Genomic DNA, 17,440 nt, shown 5'->3' with positions numbered 1-17,440 from the left:
ACAAGAAAGAAAAAGGGGTGGTGTCTACTTTCTCTTGATAGATCTGGAACAGTGACACACTACCTTTCCTTATCTTTAAGTATCTTTAACTTAACTATCAAGTCATATGTATCTACTAGTCTACATCCACTTAATGTTTCCACTTCGTTATCTTTAAAATAAAAACAAAGTAACAAGAAAGATGGGTGATATATATATATATTCATATCACAAACAGACACAAAGTGGTTATTTTGAGTGTACAAGAATTAAACGGGGGTAAAAATAACAAAGGCTGGACTATTGAGGACGAGTTTGTCAATAAACTGAAATCCACGATTAATTAATTTTAAAATATTCGAAATAATGAAATTACGAAAAGCCCCTCGTCGGGTTTTTTTCAAGTTGAAGACGAGACGACGAAGAAGAAGAAAGCATAGTAAAAAAAAAAGGAATCTCGGGAGAAGGAAGGATCATGATCCTTGCCGTGTTGTTCGCTAATTCCGTAGGAAACGTCTTGATCGAAAGGTTCGTACCCTTTCTCTACATCAATTTGTGTTCATTTAGATCAAAATCGAGCTTTTTGTTAATCGATCGAATTAAGGGTTATGAAGTTGCTGATTGTTAGATTAATTCATATGTCTCCTGATCTTTTTCATCCCAGATCCAAAAAGCTTGAAGCTTTACCTAAAATCAGATTGTTTTGTAAATGTCTGAGCTTGAGAGTAGATATGATTTATTTGATGAGAAGCATTGATCTTTTGTTTCAGGTTCAATGGAGTGCCAGCTGAGGAACGCCTGACGTGGCGATCTTTCTTGGTTAAGTTGGGAGCTGAGAATCTCAAGGGCGTTAAAAACGAGGAGCTCCTCGTCGCTTGCCACAAGTTCATTTTTTTTAACAACCTCTACTCTTTCTTGTGACATTTTGGAGCAATGGAAGTAATAGAGAGCTTGTTTGTTTGTTTGTTTGTTTTGTGCAGGTCGGTTTATATAGTGTACACAATGCTAGGGGATGTTTGCATCTTCCTCGTTGGCAAAGACGAGTACGATGAACTTGCTTGTAAGCCTCCTCTCTTTTTCTCTCTCCCTCTCTCAGCTGATAAGTGATTTTATTCAGAGTTTTTTTTTTTTTTGAATCTTCTTGCAGTGGCGGAAGCTATCTTTATCATAACAGGGGCGGTGAAGGACATATGCGGGAAACCTCCAACGGAGCGAGTGTTTTTGGATAAATATGGAAGGATTTGTTTGTGTCTTGATGAAATCGTTTGGAACGGTCTTCTTGAGAACACCGACAAAGACAGGATCAAGCGTCTCATTCGATTGAAACCTCCTTCTGAGTTTTGATTTCTTCTAGTCCTTTTACTAATACGTTTTTTTTCTCAGTCTCAACAGAGTGTCATTTGTTGAATCACTTCTCTCTCTTATCAAATATTGGATACTGCTGTTGTTTGATCAGATATGAAGCAACTTAGTGTGGTGATAGTTATTGAATCTTCAAGTTCCTCTAAGAAGCATGTGATTTATCTGTACGTCCGTTAATGTGGGGAAGTAGAGTTTGAATTCACAGATTCTGCCACAATGCTTCCTCGGCCACTTGAGGAGTCTGCCCTTGTCATGCTTGACCCTGACAAGCCTTTCAATATCTTTAAAGTCGATCCCACAAACAGCTTGGTCACTGAAAAGTATACAGTTTCTCCTCTACTATATTTGGCAAGTCGGGCTGATAAGCAGGAGAGCAAAGTGGTAAAGCGCAAAGTCACGATCAATCATGATGTGTGCTGGATAAGCTCTAAAGGACCATGCATATATCTCAATCAATCAGTTCATGTTTGTTTTCCTCTTTTTGCCGGACAAACCAATGGTTTTTTTTCTTAAAGCAACTCAAGTATATCCACTTCAGAGGGTTTCCTGATACCATGGAAAAGAAGATAACGTATCAATTTGTCTGAATCTCAGACGCTAGCTGCTTGATTTCTTGTAAATAAGAAAAAAGAGAAACTGATGAAACTTCCTTGTCAACTTGTGGACACTCCTTACAGTTTTTATAATCATTTTAGGAATTGTTTTTATTGTTTTCTGCTTTCCATTTTACAAAAAAAGGACAAAACGTTTGAGCCTATTCATTTGATTGGCCCTACCATTTGCTTTCCATTTAAATGCGGTATGCGCTAGTAGTTGTTTCGATTAGATTATGTACATAACTATTTAACTAAGATTTGTAAACGAGATTAACATGTTAAACTGAGCTTTGTATACTCTTGATTTGGATTACAGATTTGGTTTTATCGGCCCTTCGTCAAGGGAAAAGACTAGCTATATATATGGAAATTAATAATACACGTTAAAAATAAAAGGTGTCCTGTGTTGGTGTTTCGTGTTTTTCTGAAAGTAAGTGACAAATCAACACTCACAATATATCTAACCTATACTAAAAGGGTTATATGAGGAGTAGAGAAGCTGTCCAGGTCAGCCAATTAAATCATCCAATCACAGATAGTATTTTGACCACGTCATTGAGGCAATCTCGAGACTGATTAATAGTGGGCTTATTTGTGTGGGTTTAATTTATTTTCCCATGGCCCCAAATTTCTCACATTTAGCAAAAACCTAATCTTCCTCCCAACTGATTAATCGTCTCCGGCCTTTCCTCTCCGTCGTTGTCGTTTCACTTCTGAGTCATTTAACATTTTCTTTACTCTCTCTTCTTTTATGGTTTCGTTCCAACTCCCTACGTTTCTCCTCCTATATAAAGTCTTTTGTATCAACCAAAAACCTACAGCCTCACGGAAAAAGACAAAACTACTGCTGCTAAATCCACCAGACACTCTCCCGTCTACAGCTGTGCAGCCGAGGAGGTTTCAAGCAGTGGTTCCATGGTCGGTGCTTTAGTGGCTACCTCCGACTGGTTTACTGATGGCAGCCAGGGTTTGCAAACAATGACAGAGACAGAGGAAGATGTGGAAACCTGCGGAGGAGTAGGGTTCCGAACGGAGCTCAAAGTATTCATATCAGCTTCCTAAGGTATGGATTTTAAAGTCTGTAATAAATTTGAAACTTCTTGCTACGGTTCAAGGTGTTGTTGTCTACCTTATGCAGCAGGACAACGTCAAACGTTTTCCTTCCTTTGACCATTCTAATTATAGCATATCTTCAGGTCGATTAAGGACTAGATTCACTATATCATTGTTTGAGAATGAGATCATTAACCTAAACTTTCAGGTTTATAATATGTTCAAGCTCTGATTACTTGCAGCTCTTCTAATTCATTGTTTATTCTGCTTAAATGCATATGCAACAACCGGAATCATGTGTATATGTTATGTTTTGCATGTATTAGCTTTCGAAAAAGACTTTGCAAGTAGAGATGTTGAAGCTTTTGCATCTGTTGATAAATTCATCGAAACCAGTGGTGGAGATTCTGCTGATAACATCAGTTGGATTTTATATGGCTTTTGATGGAGTCAATCTTCTTGGTCATGATACTTAAGAAATATTTGAACAGCGTTGGTTATTACTTAATTAACTCTTTCTATTTATAAATCTAATATACAACTCAACCTTAATTTTTTTTTATGTATAGATTGTCTTCTATGTGTTTAGTCCTTCGCTATTGGAAACCGTTTAGCTGGTAGCGTAACATATGAAAGCTTGGTGAACATGTAAGTCACATGAATTTTTTCATTAGGAGTTTATATCTTTTCTCTCAGGTTCTTCACACCTGTTAATATTCTTCTCACATTCGTCATTGTTTTCTTATTAAGCTGGGTTGTATTCTCATCACTAAGCCTTCTTCGCCTAGATCTTCGTGGTCTCATTGTTGGTTGATGTGCGGCTGGTAAGTAAGCCTCAAAAGTCATGTCTAAATATTTGATATTCTGTTCACTTTTGTTTTACTTAATGATACGATACTAACCAAATCCAAAACAGGGAATCTGGGAATATACCATCAATCATAATCCCAACTGTTTATAAAGACAAAGGAGAGGTCTATTTGAAGATCCTGAGAATTGCCACAAATATGGAATGGGTTATGTTGCACTCTCCATGTCCGTAAGTAGTCATCTCACTTCTTCAAAGTTTTATCGGTGTATATTTTATTTTTGGCATCAGCCACCAGCTATACATATATCATACAGCTATACAATGAAGAAATAATAATTTTCAATTTATATATTTTGTTTTCAAAAAGAATTATAACAATCTTAGTTGTAACAGATGTAGCTGAGATTTTGTAACATACACACAATTCCCAAAAATCACCAAGAACCCTTATTGTTGCACACCTGAAAGAATAGTTGATCACGAGTATGTTTCAATGAAAATCATAAATCTTCTTTCTGTAAAAAGAAATAAAAACCCTTTGAAGACTGTTTACGAAGTTGCAGTCGAGTGCTTTGGTTTGGAGATTTGAATTACAGAGTTTCTTTATCCTATTAAGAGATGAGTATTTCTAGAGACAATGATTGTGACACACTACTTGAGAAAGACCAGGTTTTGTAGTAGAAATTATCTTTAAAACTCAAATCTTTATTGAAGACCAAGATGAGTGTTTCTCTCGAAACTCAGATTCTCACGCCGGAGAAGCCACTAAGTCTAAAGAAAAACTATGTACTCATGCTTGGTTGGTACTATCCAAAACTCTAGAAACACGTTTTTGTGGTGTGTTTGGAATGTTTTCAGGTTTGATCTGATTCCATGAGGAGGAGAAGGAATAGAACTTTCTTATACTCTAGGAGAATCACGGTTTTCAGATCACAGACCGGTTTGTGCAAATATTTGCAGGAGAAGTTGTTGTGAAGAGTCTGAGAAACATAGATAATGTTATTCATGTGCGGCTGCAAGATTGGTTGAGGATTGCACTCCAAACTCATAGTTTTAACTAAGATTATTATAGTTCTTTTTGAGAACAAAATATATGATTTTTAATAGTAATTTTTCCTCATTGTGTGTATGGTTAATTTTTGGCATCAGCCGTCATGATACATATATGTACTTCAATGTTATCAGATGAGATCTGTTTGCATATGAAGTTATTGACACTCAACTTTCCATTAAATCCAACTATGACACCTGCAAAGTCCCATTGATTTTTCGTGAGAAGAAGAAGATTATGACGATGAGGTCTCTACACTTGATCAATAACTATTCACCCTTGCAGTAACGAGTAATTACTGTATTATGAGTGTGTAACATGTTAGGAGGTGGACAAAGTCAATAGAAGAATGGTTTTACTGTCAGAGTAAAGGAGTGGAAAAGAAATAATTGAAAAGAGAAAATAAAAATGAAACTGGAAGTAAAGATTTATTTTTAATATAGAAAATATTAATCTACAATTATTCTTTTGGAAGTAAATAAGCCGAAAATCATTTTCAGTTGATTGGTTGAAAATAGAGTAATTTAACAAAACAATGTTTATACTAATTTATTTACTTTATGCATACTAGAAAAACATTCAATATTTTGTTTCTCAATGCAAATTCTTCGAATTATAAATAAATAAATAAATATTTTCACGTAAACCAAACTAGAATATTTCAGAAACTATACTAGCTAAGTGATACATTAAAAATCTAAGATATGTGTGAAAATAATTTATAGAATCAGTTTTACAATTATTACTTTTTAAATACTGATTTTTTAAGTTTATAAACACTTTAAGTTAGCATTAACGAAATGTTGATGTTAACTTTTAAAAGTTGTTCTACAACAGCCATAAGTCCTGAAGACATCATAGTAAGTGTATCAACTCATATAGATTCTAAAAATCATAAATATTTTATAATCCTGTAAATTTAAGTTAAATTGTAAGTAAAAACTGCAAGCTTAGTGATTTAAAGTAAAAAATATATAAATCAATTGAGATTAAAAATATATTTTTATAATAACCTAAATACGTAAGAAAAAATATTTTGGATAATAACTAAGGTTTAACAAATTCTTTATTCATTTCACATTTGACCATCATCTCATACATATTTTAGATAGTAAAAATAATATATTGTGAGTCTTACTCATATCAAATTTAATTTACTATTTATATTCTTATAACATAGATGTAGTGTGTCATATATATATTAAATACAATGTTAGTTAAATAATTCCGGGCGTAGCCCGGATAAAATCTCTAGTATATAATAATAATCGATTTTTAAAGCTTATCACTTCTCTTTGCCAGAATAAAGTTTGATATAATTGCAAATTTTTAGGGCATGAAACTATGAAATGAGATCATAAAATCATGCGAGATTAGGAAAACGTAACAGTCAGGCTAAAATTTAAACGGGCGAGATTAGGAAAACGTAACAGTCATGCTAAAATTTAAACGGGTTTAGTAGGGTTTCTTTTCCATACAGTATATAATACATGTGTTTCTTTTTCTCTCCGACTCGTACTGTTAACTGTCGTATCCATTATTTTCTAAAAAAGAGTTTTCATTTATTGACAATTTAGACTCTCCTTTATCAAAAGTAATAAACAAACGAACAAAACATATCATCAAACTAGGATTGATCCTAGCTGAAATAAGAATTTTACAGGCCAAAATTTAAAAATATTTATAGAACAATAATTTCAATTACGTTCTTAGATGTAACTATAGTTAAAAGCATTTTTATGTGATATATGACTTTAGGTTGGTCCTGCATATAATTTTAACCGAGGTAAGAAGCTTATTAATTAGTTTGTAATTGTGTTACGTACGTAGAATCGTTTTACAATTAAAATTCAAACATGATGTGCATGTCGTAGTTTTTTTTTGGGCATGTGTAAGTTACTAAGTTATATCTGCTCAAAAAAAAAATTAAGTTATAGACTACAAAAAATAAAATAACTTTGTATAAAAGCATTTTATAGTCCAGTTTTCCATTTTTAATTACTCAATAATAAAATTTTATCATTTTAGTAAAGTTTAAATATATAATTATATCTTAATTTCGTTAAAAACTGTTATGAGATGTTAGCTATAAATATCCTCATTAATCTTTAGTAGAGTTTCAAATAATAAGTTAATAACCCTCAACTTTTATTTTAGTTTTTAGATACTCTATGAGAACTTCGAAGTCCCCATCGAGAATGCTATTGCCAACCCAATATATCGCAAACCAGAGCATTTGATGTGATTGGGATAACCCAAATCATCTGGACACGGCAACAAAAGACCAAAATCTTTACATAAGACAACAAAAGACTTATGTTTGGTAATTGCTGACGTGTCCAGTATGATCTTAGTCTTTGTTTAGTTAAAAGGAAAAAAAAAACGAGAAGTTGTGATTGTCCGAGTCAGCTTGTTTAGTTCTTACGTATCGAACTCATCCCGACATTGGCGGGTTCTCAACATTTCCCCTCTGAAATCACCCAATTATTTCGCATATTTGCACCATTCTCTTTACCAATCACATCATTTACATTATACTATTATGTAGTAGTAGCTAGTTCTTCTTCATTTCTCTTTACCAATCACATTACTTTCTAATCATTTCTTTTACGTAGTATACAAGAATATTCGATCATGACTTGTATTTATGTAACCATATATATATATATATGTATATATTTATTTATTTATTTTCACCATATCGTCCATTTATTTTTACGATTCTTAAATCTTGTTAAGTTTCTAATATCTAAACTAAACCGACTAAATAAAATATTATGTTATAGGCCTAGTTTTGGCACGTTTAAGTATGAATATTAAATTTTCTAAAAACCCTAAGTTTCCATTTGCTTAGAGGCCTTCTATAAATACAATATCATGGCCAAGTCTTTGATTATCAGATAGCTAGGTTATCCAATCAATATACACTCCTCCTACACATCTATATTCACACTTCACAGCTACTTATATAGCATTCTGCAAGGCGGCGTTGCTTTTTTTTGTTTGTTTTTTTTTCTGTCCTTATGAGTTTTCTTGGTAAAATGAAGGAAAACGCAGTCAACCCTCTCCGTCTCACGTCACTGAACCATGTCTCTCTCTTGTGCCAATCCCTCGAAGAGTCGATGAATTTTTACCAAAAGGTGTTAGGGTTCTTCCCGGTTCGAAGACCTGAATCTTTAGATTTTGAAGGCGCTTGGTACCCTCTCGCAGTTATCTTTTTATTAATATACGTATATGTTTGAAATTTTGAAAGAGATGAGTTATAAAAATTGTATGTTTTTTTTGGGTTAGGTTGTTTGGACATGGAATTGGAATACACCTCTTAGGTTCCACAGAGCCTAAAAACTTCCCAAGAAAACTGCGATTAACTCCAAAGATAACCATATCTCTTTTCAGGTTATTTTTTCTCCTTTGAGCAGTTTAAAACCTGAAACGTTATTTAGGTGCACAGAAGCTCTGTATTCCTCTAAGGTAAGAAAGCATACAAAATGTTCCCTTCAGAAACTTGTATAAATTCTTTTCAAAAAAAAAAAGAAACTTGTGTGAATTTATGAATATTTTCTACGAAACACCAACTTCATAACTATTTATTTAGGGAGGCAAAAAAATCCTAAGTTGCCCCATACTGAACTGTTAATTAAGTTCCTTACTAAACACTGAAGATAGAATGTATAGTAGAGTTTAATGTGAGTTGTAATAACTTTGAAAGAAATAAACTGAATTTGCGAGGCATACTATCGTGAGGAAATTAAAGACAAGCAAAATGTTTAAAATAGAAGAAAAAAAAGGACAATGGAAGGTGGAAGGTGGGTTTTTTATAGGTCAAAGTTTTGGAAGGTATATTCCAATCATTGACAACAAAACATCTAGTTTTAAGAATAAAAGCATCATTTTCTTTTATAGTTGTGTAATAGTATTGTTATTATATATAGTTGTTGCTCTGTTTGGGGCATATATATGGTTATTGTTGCAAATCTCGGTGTAGTTAAGAAGACATGTTAATTGTGGAAATGTAGTGCGAGAGTATGGCAGCAGTGGAGAAGAAGCTTGATGAAATGGAAATAGAGTATGTGAGGGAGATAGTAGAAGGAAGAGGGATCAAAGTGGACCAGATCTTCTTTCACGACCCTGATGGCTTCATGATAGAGATCTGCAATTGCGATAGCCTCCCCGTTGTCCCCCTCCTAGGAGGACTGGCCCAGTACTGCGCAAAAGTTAAACTTCATCAGATGGGGCAACCACAACCGCAGACTAATTAAGATCCACCCTTTACTATCTCTGCTATTGTTGTGTTTGTGTGTGTGCTTTCGGTTTGTTTGCTTTTGTGTGTGATGAATAAGAGACCGATCAACGGGAATCAGTGAATGTGATCCCCTCCCCCCCCCAGGGAATTATCACTCTCTTTATATGATATAACCACCAAGGGAATTAGTGTTATATATATTGTTTTAGTTGGTTTCTGTTGTTGTCGTGTGTCCCACATTGGGTGTGTTTGTTTTTGGATGTAATGAATAAGAGACCTACGTGAATCAGTGAATGTGATTCCCCTAGAGGAAATGATCATTCTCTCGCTTTTCTTATCATATTATGGGTTGGGTTCGACCGGTGACCATTCTAGAAACAAGAAGAAAATATATGCTTTATATTTTTATGTATTTTTAATAGTAAATAATAGTATGTTTTAAATTTCAAAAATAAAATTATTTCAAAAAGATATATGTTTTAATTTTTTTTTGTGCAAATTTAATAGTTAATAATGATAAATTGTAAATTCAAAAAATATTATTGTATTTATTCAAATACTATTGGTTTAAGCTGATGGAAAATAGCTAAATAGAAAAAAAATAATGTGTTTATAATCAACTTTTGATATGTTTTATTAATATATGTAAAACATAAAAATTAATCATTTAAGAACAGAGGGAAAATCATATGACCACCAAAGAGAATACTTTTTTTTTTTTTTTGATAACTCTGGTATTTGGGCAGTCACATTCCCAACTATCCTCCCGTAGGGGGTCCAGCGCCCCAGCGGAATGGATGTTAAATCCGCTGTGGCCGGGGTTCGAAGTCGTGATGGCGGGCACCTCAGCCGAGGTTCCTTTACCACCAGACCACGAGGCCCGGTTAAGAGAATACTGCTTACGTATATTACACCACAAGTGTTGTGTGACTTGTTAGGAACCAACTAAAACAATATACGTAAGCAGTAAGAGAATACTGCTTACGTATATTGTTTTAGTTGGTTCCTAACAAGTCACACAACACTTGTGGTGTAATATATATCCGATTCTAAAATGAGATTTTCTTGTGTGATAGATGTACTTGTGATGGATCTACCAAAATAAACACATGCATGCCGAAAGGTACAGTACATCTAAGAAAACAAAATATTACAGTATAGCTATTTGTCGTAGTATCGAACTTTTAGGTTATAGGGGGCTTTTAATTGGGGTCTAAATGGAGTGTTTCACAAATCTAATAAGAGAATCATATTCAGAAGTTATTCGCCTCAATTTGGAATGCTGTCTTGGCTTTAGATTTATCGAGTTATTTACCCGAATTCACACCAGACAAGTAATATAATAAATGACATAAAATATTTTTACCAACTAGTAACAATATGCATACTAGACGTTCGGAGTCAGCTAGCGCATATATATAAAAGAAAGAAATAATACATAAGTAGTAAAATATACATAGAAGTGTGTATTGATAAATAGTATTATAGGCCACGGGAGAGCATGTTTTCGATGGATTCGAGACGCTGGAGAAGAAGCTGCTTTCTGAAGTTTGTGATGAAAGCTTCCGCGCACTTGTCCACGTCCATGGATGCCTTCCTCTCTACCTTCTTATTATTCCTCGTCTCTGTAATAACGATGTTAGTAGTACCATTACCACTTTCTTGAGCCGAACTCATCTTCAGATTGTTCTTCTTGTTGTTGTTGTTCATCATGATTGATATGTAGGAGTGTTTGTGTTTCCTGGTTTTGATTTAGGGTGAATTGTTTGTGATATTTAGGATGTTCCGAAACCTATGTATTTATAGGGGAATTTTTATAATATATTGAAAAACAGAATTAGAGTTGAAGGAATCAATAAGACTTTTTACTCTATACAGGAACCATATTTGAATGTTGAAGGAATAAAAAAAGAATCTTGAATCTCAAGTTACATACGCGACTTAGGAGGCTGAGGAACCATCCTGAAACCACCGCCTCTACTTTATCTGTCTTTTTAATTCTACTCAATGTATTCTCTGCAAATGATCATAGTTATACTATGAATTTCACCCCAAAAAAGTTATTAGCTAATTTGGTTCTACTATATATGTTACAACAAAACAAATTGTGATATATAAGAAAAAAATACATTGGCATGCAATAAAATAAAAATAAAAATTTGGATATAAACAGAATCAAATCTAAGATTTCTGCATGGACGAAATATAAAGATGTTGCCTAACTATTGAATTTGACTTTTATCAATATGGAGAAACAAGTAAGCAAGCAAGATTCCAAATAAAAACTAGATAAGATTGACCATTTTATATATATTAACCAAGTTGTTTACACGGAAAGAATTACGGCTTAAGCATCGGAGATCAGCTTCCTTAACTCACCTCCCCCTCTTACTGTTGTCGCCGCTCCGGTAACCCTTTTCCGCCTTTTTCTTGTTTTAACCAAGAAGATCGATTAAAATAACAAAGAAGAGCTCATAAGGCTTAAGTTAGCATCTAACTAAAAAAAAAAAAAGTTAGCATCTAACTTAACTCTAAACTGAACTAGTAAATCTTAGGCATATCCGTTGAATCAAATTACAAACATGTACCATAATTAATAAACTATATTGGCTCAAAGCCTACGTACGTGCATGTATGTTTACAACTTTACTTTGGACAGCTGGAACGTTACTGGCTACCCCCAAACGTCTATTCATTCTTTAAGCACATCAGTTAAAATATTTGAATCACTAGGGCAATTCTCCTAGATAGACAATTTTCAAGTTTTGGTCATAAAAATAGACCAGAAAAATGACCAAAATATTTCATTTAATATGTAAAAAGACTCTAATACACTATATATATATATATATAAAAAAAATTAGTAGTTTTAGATTATATGTTTTCAAATTCGAATTTTTTTCTAATTTTCCACTTTTTTTTTTTTCAAATTTTCTTTTTGTAATTCGAAAATACTTTTTGAAACTATTTTTAAAATTTTTATTTTCAAATTTTTAATATTTATTTTTTATTTTATAAAATTTTAAACCTCAATCTCAAATCTCCACCCTTTAACTCTAAAACCTAAGGTTTAAATTAGTTAACCCTATGGATATAAATGTATATTTACCTTTTTAATGAAATATTTTTTTAATGAAACATTTTGGTCATTTTGATCTTTAGAATCTATATTTGTGACAAAAAAAATTTAGTGCTATCCTAAGGTATTTCTCATTGTTTATTACAATTTTCTTATCAATTACTATGCGGAGCTGTAATGGATTGCTCCGTATCACATCACTAATGTAAAATAAAATAAAGGATCGTGAGGAAAATATATATTTAAAAAACTCTAAACTACAAAACTGGTTACCTTTTTATAAAGGTGAGTAAAATATACCACATTCTTTAGATTTTAAGATTAAGCAATCAGTTTTGAATGCCAGCATTGGGCTTCAACTACATGTTGGTGTTCTGTTCTCTGCTTGACATGATCCTATTCCTAATTCAATCCCAAATAAGCCAACCAAAGCTCGAGATCATTGTACAGTTAGTAAATGAACCGTCATAGTTAAATTTATCCATCCAGTAAGTGGTCTCAACCCATACATGATCGTCCCATAAAATCATTTTTTTTTTGTCACGAAACGTCCCATAAAATCATAAAAAAAAAAACGACTAAACTAGCAATTAGACATTTGTTTAGAGATAAATGCAAACATTGGGCTTCAAAAATACTGGGCTGAAGGAGCCGCAGACGTCAGCAGGCCCAAAGAGACATATCTCAACTCAAGAAACGACCCGGTGAGAGACTCCCTGTGACCAAGCGACGGCTATGGCAACCATTTTCAGATTCTCACTTCGTCTACTCCCGGTCTCCGCCGCCGTCACATGTCGCTCAACCCGATTCCCCGTTTCAAGACCCGACACCTCGTTCTCGTTGAACCATAACCTCTATCATTTCTCTTCTTCTTCTTCATCCTCTTTGAAGACCAAAGCCGGTTGGCTACTGGGTCTTGTGGACAATAAGAAGAAAGTGGACTTACCAGATATCGTGGCGGCTGGAGATCCGGTTCTGCACGAGAAGGCCCGAGAAGTTGACCCGGATGAAATCGGGTCGGAGCGTATACAGAAGATAATTGATGATATGGTTAAAGTAATGAGATTAGCTCCTGGAGTTGGCCTTGCTGCTCCTCAGATCGGTGTCCCCTTAAGAGTAAGTAAAGTCTAATTCTTTTCATTTCTCCTTTTCAAAATGTTAATGATTAAACCGGTTTCCTTGGTGATGATTCAGATCATTGTTCTTGAAGATACAAAAGAGTATATCAGTTACGCACCAAAGGAGGAGACTTTTGCTCAAGACAGGCGTCCCTTTGATCTTATGGTAATAAAGATTTAGTCATTCAAGTTGTTAAAATTAGTGAGAGTAATTAACTTTTTTTTTTGCGTGTTAGGTAATGGTGAATCCGGAGCTTAAAGCGAGTAGCGACAAGAAAGCTCTCTTCTTTGAAGGATGTCTGAGTGTTGATGGATTCAGAGCTGTGGTGGAGAGACACCTTGAAGTGGTAGTGACAGGCTACGACCGTAGAGGGAAGCGGATTGAAGTGAATGCTTCGGGTTGGCAAGCGAGGATTCTGCAGCATGAGTGTGATCATTTGGATGGTAATCTTTATGTTGATAAGATGATACCACGCACTTTTAGGACAGTTGAGAATTTGGACTTGCCTCTAGCTGAAGGCTGTCCTAAGCTCGGACCTCAATGACAGACAGATTCTTCAGACAGAAGTTTATTATGTAATTTGTAATGTTTAAACTCTCGAGTGAGCTTCATGTCTTTTACGGACAGTATTATTAATTTTAAGACAGAACATATCACACATTAAGACAGCTATTTATAGTTTTTTTTTCTTTTAAATGGAAATGTGTTGTGTCGCTCCGTTGTGGACAAGACACGGCGGCGAAGGCGTGAAATGCGGCGGTGATCAAGAAATAAAAAATATACAGAAATGAAAAATTTGTCTGAAAACAGGAAAAAAAAAAGACAGCTAATTTACAATCAAAAATAAAATTCAAAGTATTAAGATCTAAGCTTTAACCAGAGAAATTCAAAAATGAAAATTAAAGATCGTATCAGAGCACACAAAGAGAGGTTCAAAGACAGTATGTATGATCTCTTTAGTTTTATGTCTACCTTGATCTGCGTTTCGGTGGCTTCTTCCTCGGATTATTCTTCTTCCCCGGCGGTTTTTTCCCAAACGCAGTGCAGCAACCGCACGTGGACAGTCTCGGAGACGGCGGATCCACCGCGGGAGACACTCTTCCGGTTGTTCGGTGGTGACGTGGAGCTCCTCCGCCGTTAGATCGACTCCTCTCGAGTCCTCCGGCTGTCGGTGCACCGGTTTTGATAGGCCTGAGCTTGTCTTTCTCGTCGCCGGCGATTGGTTTCTCTTGCTCCGGGCCTTCAGACATAGGCTTAGGCTGTTCGTCGCGTTGACTTTCGTCTTTCTGCTCGGTGGCTTGTTTGTTAAGCTCGGCGATGACACGGTCGTCGAAGACTATGCCGGAAGATCCCTGACGGCGGAAGGAGATGGTTGATCTTTGAAGACCCTCCATGGATCTCTCTCTCTCTCTCTCTCTCTCTCTCCTTGATTTCTTCTTTTGCGCTAAAAGACTAAAAAGTGATGAGGCTTATAAGTGTGATTAATCAATCATTGTGTTCAGACTCTCTTCCCTTTTTATTTCTGTCCTCACTATTTATTAATTGACGCCGGTCCACTATTTTTACTAATATTTATTACTTTGATGAATCGATAAGATGATGATGTTTTGAATTTGGCTTTTTTCGTAACAACTAGTATCACTGTTATCAGAATTAATGTATTAGCAAAAGTAACGATAACAATTTTACAGGATGATTAAAAACTGCTTTTTAGTCAAACTAGGATAATATAGAATTATAAAAAAATCGCTGACAAAAAAAAGAGTCATAAACTATTCATTTCAAAATCAACGATACAAAATCATTTACATAAAATAAATCTTCAAAACCAAACCTAATTAACATATATGAAATGTAAAATATTTTAAAATTTTAAAATGCAAATATTGAATGATCATATAATTCTTCGGAGTATCAAAGATTCATCAGACAAGTGTATGAATCCTTGGAATCTCAATGCCACATAATCCTCTTTAATACATATTCAGATCATATATATGTTGGGTTTTTATTTTATTTTATTTTAAAAATCAAATGGCGTAGACATTTTTATTACTATTGTTTTATAATCAAGTGGCGTGGGTTAGATAATAATTAAGCTTAGAAAGTAGAAACGAACACGGGAATTGACTTATAGGACACGATTTAATTTATAATAAAATCTTCTCCTTCATTGAGCGACCAAATATATTTAGGTTAGATACCAAATCTCTAGTTTGAAATTTGAGATGAAAATAATAATAAACATACAGATAGGTGAAAGTGGGGTATTTTGTAAATCATGCAACTTCACCGTGTAATATATAGTTTTATTGAAGCTAATAATTCACGCTCTTATGTTCTTTTTCCTCAAAATCAACTAAGAAAACTAATAACATGTAGCAAACTATCGGAAGATAAATAAACGGTCAACAACGGCCATTATGTATGGCTAAATCTCTTTACATCACAACATTAACAAATTGAGATTTTATAACTCACAAATCTTGAGATTTCATTATCAAGTAATTACAAAATGGGTAACGTTACGAATGCAAGTTTATTATAATGCTACACCACAATCAATACTCTATATATGATAAAGGGATGAAAAACCAATCCTTCTAACGTCTCAAGAAGTAATGACTTCAAAGAAAAAAGGAAGCAGTGGACGGCAAAGGATACGGATGGCAAAGATAGAGAAAGAGAGCCACAGGCAAGTAGCATTCTCCAAACGCAGAGCTGGTCTCTTCAAGAAAGCTAGCGAGTTATGCACTTTGTGCGGTGTAGAGGTCGCAATAATCGTATTCTCACCCGCCAAAAAGCCTTTCTCGTTCGGCCATCCAAGCGTCTACTCCGTGCTGGATCGATACAGGAACAATACTTCTTTTCAGCAGCAAAGTCAACCGATGGAAAACACAGCAACGAGGAGCGAGTTGAGTTTGGTGTTGAGCCAAGTGGAGGAAGAGAAGAAGAAAGGTGAGAAGATGAGGAAAGCGAGTGAGATGGCTAAATGGTCGGTGGATGAAATGAGTTTGCTTCAGTTACAGGAAATGAGATATGCGCTAGAGGAGCTGAGGAACACAATGGTGGTGCCTCCTCCTTCTTACATGAACCCAATGTCTACTGGTTTTTCTTGTATTTATAATTCAAGCTATGTACATGCTTCTTCCTGAGTCACATATAAACTGTGATAAAAAGGAAAGAAGGATATTTACAGTTATAGATGGTAGTAGTGCTTTTTGGCTATGGACATGCTTGCTCTTTTTTCAATTTTGGTTATATATTGTTTCTCATTTACTAAATGTTTTGTGGCCTTTCATAACGTATAAAACAGAACCTGAGTTGAGCGTTAATAATTTTCATAATTAAGTAGTTGATTTTAATGGGAATATATGTAAAAACAAAAAAAGATGGTGGTTCAGCTGGGTACGAGCCACCAGACCATGCTGGATCTGAGTGGCTTTGAGCTGTTATCCGTCCACTGTCGAGAGAGGGAGGTGATCGCTGCTCTGTGAAACCAGCCTCACGCATTGCCCTCCTCTTTAGGAACCGCCTGAGCCAAGCCTTCGCTCAGCACACATGGATCACTCTCGGCTTGGACCGGGCAGCCCAGAACATGCCACAACAGATCCGACCTGTGGGCCCGGGCCAGTGTTCCACCATCTTATTGTCCCCACATAGGTCACAAGCCCTCGCTACTGAGCTCGACGTACAATTGTTTGATTGAGGACTAATATAAACAACACAAAATGGAGTCAAGAAACCGATGTGGGACAAAAGAGAAGGGGACTACAGCCTATCTCTTTTATTTTTTCTTCTTCTTAACCATTTGTTTCCACTTTGAGTCTTTGAGAAAGTACCACATTCATCTGGACTCTGTTAATTTTGAGAATGCACAAGGTGTTATACATACGTGTATCGCATTTTACATGTTAGAATCAAACTTGTATATAAAAGCTTGGTTCTTAATGAATCTATTGTTCTTGGCTTCTTTGTTGTTCTACCCTAAAGCTATTTCTGCATTTTCAGAAGATCATCATCTCTTTGTTGCACATCTCTTACAAACACACCGACACGTCTCCGAGAATTCCGATTGGTTGAGGGAATTATTAAATTCGAGTAGACCTTTTAGATTGTTGTTATGGAACTTTGTATGCACTTGCAA

The 17,440-nt window shown here is 34.8% G+C and overlaps 5 protein-coding genes, 1 long non-coding RNA gene and 1 pseudogene across 11 annotated transcripts; 5 read left to right on the top strand and 2 right to left on the bottom strand.

Annotated features, from left to right (window-relative positions):
- The first annotated feature begins 347 nt into the window (after positions 1 to 347).
- LOC106412108 (TSET complex member tstD) lies at positions 348 to 1,465 on the top strand. Its single transcript, XM_013853002.3, has 4 exons — positions 348 to 507; positions 750 to 863; positions 960 to 1,039; positions 1,127 to 1,465. The coding sequence occupies exons 1-4, from the start codon at positions 455 to 457 to the stop codon at positions 1,321 to 1,323; spliced, it is 444 nt and encodes a 147-aa protein (XP_013708456.2). The 5' UTR covers positions 348 to 454; the 3' UTR covers positions 1,324 to 1,465.
- Positions 1,466 to 2,473: 1,008 nt separating this feature from the next.
- On the top strand, positions 2,474 to 5,018 carry LOC111214099. Of its 6 annotated transcripts, none has more exons than XR_007327246.1 (5): positions 2,474 to 3,000; positions 3,134 to 3,482; positions 3,560 to 3,638; positions 3,741 to 3,814; positions 3,907 to 5,018. It is a non-coding gene; the product is annotated as an uncharacterized LOC111214099 (long non-coding RNA). The 6 variants fall into 6 exon arrangements; XR_007327245.1 differs by having other exon boundaries at positions 2,474 to 3,198; positions 3,317 to 3,482; XR_007327242.1 differs by having other exon boundaries at positions 2,478 to 3,000; positions 3,317 to 3,638.
- Positions 5,019 to 7,535: 2,517 nt separating this feature from the next.
- On the top strand, positions 7,536 to 9,410 carry LOC125591293 (annotated as a pseudogene).
- Positions 9,411 to 10,493: 1,083 nt separating this feature from the next.
- BNAC08G38910D lies at positions 10,494 to 10,884 on the bottom strand. The gene has a single exon (XM_013855062.3). It carries the CDS (start codon positions 10,806 to 10,808, stop codon positions 10,578 to 10,580), a length of 231 nt encoding a protein of 76 aa, XP_013710516.2. The 5' UTR covers positions 10,809 to 10,884; the 3' UTR covers positions 10,494 to 10,577.
- Positions 10,885 to 12,838: 1,954 nt separating this feature from the next.
- LOC106416097 (peptide deformylase 1A, chloroplastic/mitochondrial) lies at positions 12,839 to 13,989 on the top strand. The gene is made up of 3 exons (XM_013856931.3): positions 12,839 to 13,290; positions 13,369 to 13,458; positions 13,529 to 13,989. The coding sequence occupies exons 1-3, from the start codon at positions 12,910 to 12,912 to the stop codon at positions 13,835 to 13,837; spliced, it is 780 nt and encodes a 259-aa protein (XP_013712385.2). The 5' UTR covers positions 12,839 to 12,909; the 3' UTR covers positions 13,838 to 13,989.
- A 64-nt stretch (positions 13,990 to 14,053) lies between these two features.
- Positions 14,054 to 14,801, bottom strand: BNAC08G38890D (uncharacterized protein At1g15400). The gene has a single exon (XM_013856932.3). The coding sequence runs from the start codon at positions 14,685 to 14,687 to the stop codon at positions 14,262 to 14,264; it is 426 nt and encodes a 141-aa protein (XP_013712386.1). The 5' UTR covers positions 14,688 to 14,801; the 3' UTR covers positions 14,054 to 14,261.
- Positions 14,802 to 14,824: 23 nt separating this feature from the next.
- LOC106413582 (agamous-like MADS-box protein AGL61) lies at positions 14,825 to 17,007 on the top strand. The gene has a single exon (XM_048765230.1). The coding sequence runs from the start codon at positions 15,915 to 15,917 to the stop codon at positions 16,446 to 16,448; it is 534 nt and encodes a 177-aa protein (XP_048621187.1). The 5' UTR covers positions 14,825 to 15,914; the 3' UTR covers positions 16,449 to 17,007.
- The last annotated feature ends 433 nt before the right edge of the window (positions 17,008 to 17,440 follow it).

This window comes from Brassica napus, chromosome C8 (genome assembly GCF_020379485.1).
Source record: "Brassica napus cultivar Da-Ae chromosome C8, Da-Ae, whole genome shotgun sequence".
NCBI classification, from domain to species: Eukaryota; Viridiplantae; Streptophyta; class Magnoliopsida; order Brassicales; family Brassicaceae; genus Brassica; species Brassica napus.
Note: the sequence above shows the minus strand (reverse complement) of the source record. Positions and strands in the feature narration are given on the sequence as shown.

Coding starts and splice junctions, on each gene's coding strand:
- BNAC08G38910D (XM_013855062.3), bottom strand. CDS start 10,808: ATGATGAACAACAACAACAAGAAGAACAATCTGAAGATGAGTTCGGCT.
- LOC106412108 (XM_013853002.3), top strand. CDS start 455: ATGATCCTTGCCGTGTTGTTCGCTAATTCCGTAGGAAACGTCTTGATC. Junction 508..749: donor GGAAACGTCTTGATCGAAAG/GTTCGTACCCTT, acceptor CTTTTGTTTCAG/GTTCAATGGAGTGCCAGCTG. Junction 864..959: donor CTCCTCGTCGCTTGCCACAA/GTTCATTTTTTT, acceptor TGTTTTGTGCAG/GTCGGTTTATATAGTGTACA.
- BNAC08G38890D (XM_013856932.3), bottom strand. CDS start 14,687: ATGGAGGGTCTTCAAAGATCAACCATCTCCTTCCGCCGTCAGGGATCT.
- LOC106413582 (XM_048765230.1), top strand. CDS start 15,915: ATGACTTCAAAGAAAAAAGGAAGCAGTGGACGGCAAAGGATACGGATG.
- LOC106416097 (XM_013856931.3), top strand. CDS start 12,910: ATGGCAACCATTTTCAGATTCTCACTTCGTCTACTCCCGGTCTCCGCC. Junction 13,291..13,368: donor AGATCGGTGTCCCCTTAAGA/GTAAGTAAAGTC, acceptor GTGATGATTCAG/ATCATTGTTCTTGAAGATAC. Junction 13,459..13,528: donor GGCGTCCCTTTGATCTTATG/GTAATAAAGATT, acceptor TTTGCGTGTTAG/GTAATGGTGAATCCGGAGCT.